Source organism: Gadus morhua, chromosome 21 (genome assembly GCF_902167405.1).
Source record: "Gadus morhua chromosome 21, gadMor3.0, whole genome shotgun sequence".
Lineage (NCBI taxonomy): Eukaryota > Metazoa > Chordata > Actinopteri > Gadiformes > Gadidae > Gadus > Gadus morhua.
The window spans coordinates 10,295,625-10,300,624 of NC_044068.1; the positions used below are offsets into that span (position 1 = coordinate 10,295,625).

Consider the following 5,000-nt stretch of genomic DNA (forward strand, 5'->3'; position numbering starts at 1 on the left):
GGAGAGAGAGAGATGGAAAGGAAGAGTAAGGGAGGGAGTGAGAGAGATTGAGAGGATGAGGGACGGAGGGTTGGGATAGAGATGGGGGAACGAGAGAAAAAGGGCAAAGTGTGAGTGTGTTTTTTGTTTGTAACTGTGTGTGTACGTGTGCTACTTTGTGTGTGTGTAAGTGGGTCTTTGTCCGTGTAACTGTGTGTGTGTGTGTGTGTGTGTGTGTGTGTGTGTGTGTGTGTGTGTGTGTGTGTGTGTGTGTGTGTGTGTGTGTGTGTGTGTGCGTGTGACCACTTATGTCTGTACCAGCGGTGGTGGCGGGGGGCAGGCGATCTGTCTTTGTTTGCAGGTATTAGTGGGTCAGTGATGTGACTGATTGATGTGTCCGCTCAGGACCACTGGCCGGGCAGCATTCCTGAAGGTCACACTGGATGTACCGGCGCAGATGTGTCACTCTATTTGTTGTTTCCTCTGTTTGTGTGTGTGTGTGTGTGTGTGCGTGTGTGTGTGTGTGTGCGTGTGTGTGTGTGTGTGTGTGTGTGTGTGTGTGTGTGTGTGTGTGTGTGTGTGTGTGTGTGTGTGTGTGTGTGTGTGTTGGGGGCGTCCACGCCTGCAGACATTTCAGGAGCTGCTTTTAGTCAGTTTTGTTTTTGTGTTGTTCTTACCTGTTTACTGGCGAAGGCTCCCTTTTATTTGTCAGGGAGAGCAAAGTGGCATTATCTATTTTTTCCGAACGCATTCGCTTGCTACTTGAGTGCAGAGTCCATCGTATTCAGTCACCCGAAGTCAACTTTTGCGCTTGCTTTGATTTGTTTCCTAACTTGAGTCTATCTCTCTCTCTATCTCTCTCTCTCGTTTTCTCTTTGTTTCTCAATCTCTCTATCTTCTATCTATGCGCACAAGGACAAGTGAGACTCCCCCCCAGCGCACATCCAAACAACGTGGCTGTTGCCAGCTCCAGCCAGGCCTCATTATTTGTAAAATTTATTTTATTTGTATTTTATTTGTAAGGAATAGGCAAGGCAAGGCAAGGCAACTTTATTTATATAGCACTTTTCATACACAAGGCAGACTCAAAGTGCTTCACATATAAACATTGTCATACAATAAAATAAAATAATAGATATAAGTAAAAGAAAAACATATGCAAAGAAATGGGTAAAATAGAAAAAGGCATTTTAGTATTAAAATAGAAAATAAAGGCAAAGTTAAAAAAGCTTTTAGAATAGGAAAATATTCTAATGTAAAACACAAGTTAAACAACGTACATCGAGGAATGCTTCAGAAATAAGTCAGTAAATGATTTGTTTTCACCGCTCTGTAGTTTTCAAACTGCGGATTAGTGTCCTTGTGAAACGACTCTGCTTTCCAACAAAAGACGAATCTAGTATTTATCTGTGCGAGAGAGAGGGAGTGAGCGAGCAAGAGAAAGAGCGAGCAAGCGATACTCTAATGCTACTGGTAAACAGACCTCTAGTTCAGAGGTATGCATAGGATCCTAGGGCTGTTTCCTGCCAAGGATGTGTTCTTGAAACAAACTTTTAACATAAACAACAATGAAAAAGATCTGTTGTTTTTCCTCCGTCTCATTTTTTTCTGCTATTGGGGCTAATATAAACTTCAACCGCTTCACAAGCAAACAGGTTGATGTGGAGCGGCAACACGTTCAGGCTAAACACGCGCTGGGTATATCCGTAATATGTTCACATAACATGACTTCACACGCGCGGCAAACGCTACTCTCTCCCACAGGCTGTTGAAGAACATTCCCCGAGCTGATCAATTAATCACGTCCCTCCCCTCGCCCCTTAGTAATCCACTAGCTAGGCCTACATGTTTAAAATTACCCCTGCTCCACGTCGGAAGAAACACTTTGAGCGATGTAATCACACTGAAGACATTCCCTCAAGACAGAGATGTAAAAAAAGAATGAAATAAAGGTTCCCTCCTCCTTCTTCGTGCTGTACTTGTACAGGCATATGCCCGGGACGCTAAAATAATTTCCTTGTAAGGCCAACGTGTCTATAAATATACAATCATTGGTAGGTGTGTGCGCGGCTGGGAGCGCAGTCAAAGAAGGGGGCGAGATGGTGTGACTTATTTAGCGGCTAGCTTCACTGTGGCTTTGTTGAGTGGTAAGAACAGAAGCAAAATCGTACTACCGTCATGCTATTTGTATGAGAGTTTCTAGCAACCGAAAAAACATCCAACCAGCCTCGGTTGTTCCAGGGACAGAATGATAACAGCATTGCTAAGACGTATGATCGCTAGTTTTTGTCGCCCCATGTAGCTTTTTAGCACTTTTATTATTATTTTTCACCTATTTTAAAACGAGCCATAGCTAGCTACATTTACCACATGGCATTCTTCCGATGTTTCAATGGTTTTTCCATAAATATCAGCTCAAGCTCAACTCCTGACAGCCAACATGTTTACGTGCTGTTGAATCATTGACTTTGAGTTCAGCTGGATTTAAGAAAGGAGGAATGTGTGTTTGAAAAGTGCAATTTGCACTTTTCTACGCACGTAGACATGTGTACAAATATTTATAACCTCGCTGGAATTCCACATCTTACACATAAATGGCCTTTGAACGTGAACATTTGAACTAAACAAACTAACTCTAACCCTGTTTTTATTACTGAGAAGAGTGTTGATCGTTTTATTTCTACTGTAACCTGCAAGACATTTCCGTCGTAGAAAGTCCCCAACATATTTAATGAAAGGAAAAAAAATCCAGTGCAATAACTGCCGTCTTTCTCACTCCTATTTAACAAAATAATTGCTTTGCCCTTTTCTTTCCCAGGAACAAGGAAAAGTCGGTGTGACATTCAACATCGGGACGGTGGACATTAGCGTGAGGGAGACCTCTACAGCGATCAATGACGGAAAATACCATCTGGTGAGGTTCACCAGGAACGGAGGGAACGCCACCCTACAGGTGGACAACTGGCCCATCAACGAGCACTTCCCCTCAGGTACGTCCCTCCCACCCTGAACCTTTACCGTATTGAATCCTCAACCATCTAACCTTTGACCTTTTTTTAGTGTTGAGGGAATGCTAACTGTTTGAGATGCATTGTTAGAACTGGACATCAGCTGGTTATCAAAATTCATTATTGAAGTAAACAAAGCTAATGTCTGCTATCGTCAAGGATATCAGACGTCAATTTTCATAAATAACTTGCATAACAAAACTTCGGCCAAAACAAAACTAGTTGGCTTATTCATTTGCAACTGTAAAAGTCCTTGTCATATCTCCCAACCCATCCTTGCTCACTATTCACCAGCTAAACAGATGGACACTCGGCCAGGCTGTTCCATCTGTTTACCTGGTAAATGGCGATATACACACGACACCTGGCCAGCTAGCAACAGAAGGGAGGGATCGAAATCCCACGGCTGAAAAGTTTCGTTTGGTGAACAAGCAGAGCGAAGAAATGAAAAAAAATAAAAAAATAAAAAATATATATAACACAGAGAGAGGGTGGTTAGGAGGAAGGAAGGCAGGGTAGGAGTGATGTAGGAGGGAGGGATAGAGAGATAGCGAGAGAGGAAAAGAGAGTAGGAGGCCTCCTAGCCAGATTAAGCCGGTATCTCTCTCTCCCAGGTCAGCAGAAGCGGAGACAGTGGTTGAATACAAATAAGGTCATCAAACACAGCCGGCTCCATTTTTGAGTCTCCCGACGAGTCCGGTCGGTCAGTTTGCAGCTTGCGTCGTGCTGTGCTCGGCTAGCCAGCTGCGGGTGAGACAGACGGCCGTACAGACTATAGGGGAGGTGGCAGCTACAATGAGAAATCATCCGGTTCCTCTGCTCCACGCCCCATTAACCTAGGCTGGACGTCCTGTACTTTGATATCTGTGTTCCCTCCTTTTGCCCAAGCTGCTGTTGCAGCTTCTTTTGTCCCCCAACTGTCTTTCTGCAGAGTGAAGCGAGACCAATGGGTGGAGACAAAAAAGCTAGGTCTACGCTTTGTGTACCCAGAATTGACCAGAAGCTTCCATGTATGGGAGGGTAGCCTTTGAAGATTAAATTAAACATGTTTATGTCTCTACGGAGAAATAGGGGCCATGTTAAACGAGTAGAATATAATGAATTATTAATGAAACATGTCACTTTCTTTAATTTAATTTTATATTCTTGAAGGAAATGTCGAAAAACATTCCGGAAGAGGGCTCAGGAAGCCATTTACCAACCCTCCATTGAACTACTATATATATAGTTTCAATATAGAACCATAAAAAGAAAAACACAGACATGACCAAACGTTGTCCAGAATATTGGCCACTTCATTATCAGCGGTCCACACGTGGTTGATCAGCATCCACACTGCTAGGGTTCTGCTAAGCGTTTGGATAGGCTCTCTCTCTCTCCGCTCTGCAGAGACCAGGTGGAGGTTCGGATCGCCGCCCTGCTCAGTCCCACCGCCAACACTGCCTCCGACCATCTAAAGCGCCTCGTACCGATGCCAACGCCACAGCGCCACCGTGCTCTGCAGCCGTTTGGCATTAAGGCGTTTTTTCCGACCTTTTTCCGAACATGGAAAAATTATAAAAAAATAACTGAAAGAGACTGGGGGAAAGTATCGTGGGGTCACGATGTTTTTTTTATATCAAAGTACAATTGATAAAAAAAAGTAAGCATGGAGAAGTTGAATAGTGTCGTGGTTAGGGTGTCGATAGCCTACCAGAAGTCCTCCCAGAGAAAGAGCCCCCTTACCACCTACCTGCCCCTTAAAGGCATGATCCGAGGGCAAAGGAGGTGGCCCCTTTTGTCTCCATTGCAGACCTTCAAAGTAAAAGTCCCACGTCTGGATGTACTGTACGTACTGTACGTCCACACCAAGGCTTGGCCCGACGTCGTCCTGTGGCCTAGCCTAGCCTTTTCGAGTCTGACACACGCATGGTTTTCGGGGGTTCAATGAGAGTGCAGGTGATTTTAATTTGTTCTGTCTCTCAGGTTCTCTCTGTTGCCCTCGGCTGTCTTTCACGTTTCTTCTGACCAAAC

At 44.3% G+C, this 5,000-nt stretch overlaps 1 protein-coding gene across 18 annotated transcripts in view; it reads left to right on the forward strand.

Annotated features, from left to right (window-relative positions):
• Positions 1-5,000, forward strand: part of nrxn3b (neurexin 3b) — a 286,336-nt gene that overhangs the window by 240,617 nt on the left and 40,719 nt on the right. For all 18 annotated transcript variants that reach the window (XM_030345350.1, XM_030345342.1, XM_030345345.1 and 15 more), the window contains one exon: positions 2,798-2,969. In XM_030345350.1, coding sequence (XP_030201210.1) covers positions 2,798-2,969 — 172 coding nt within the window. The remainder of the gene's footprint in view (positions 1-2,797; positions 2,970-5,000) is intronic.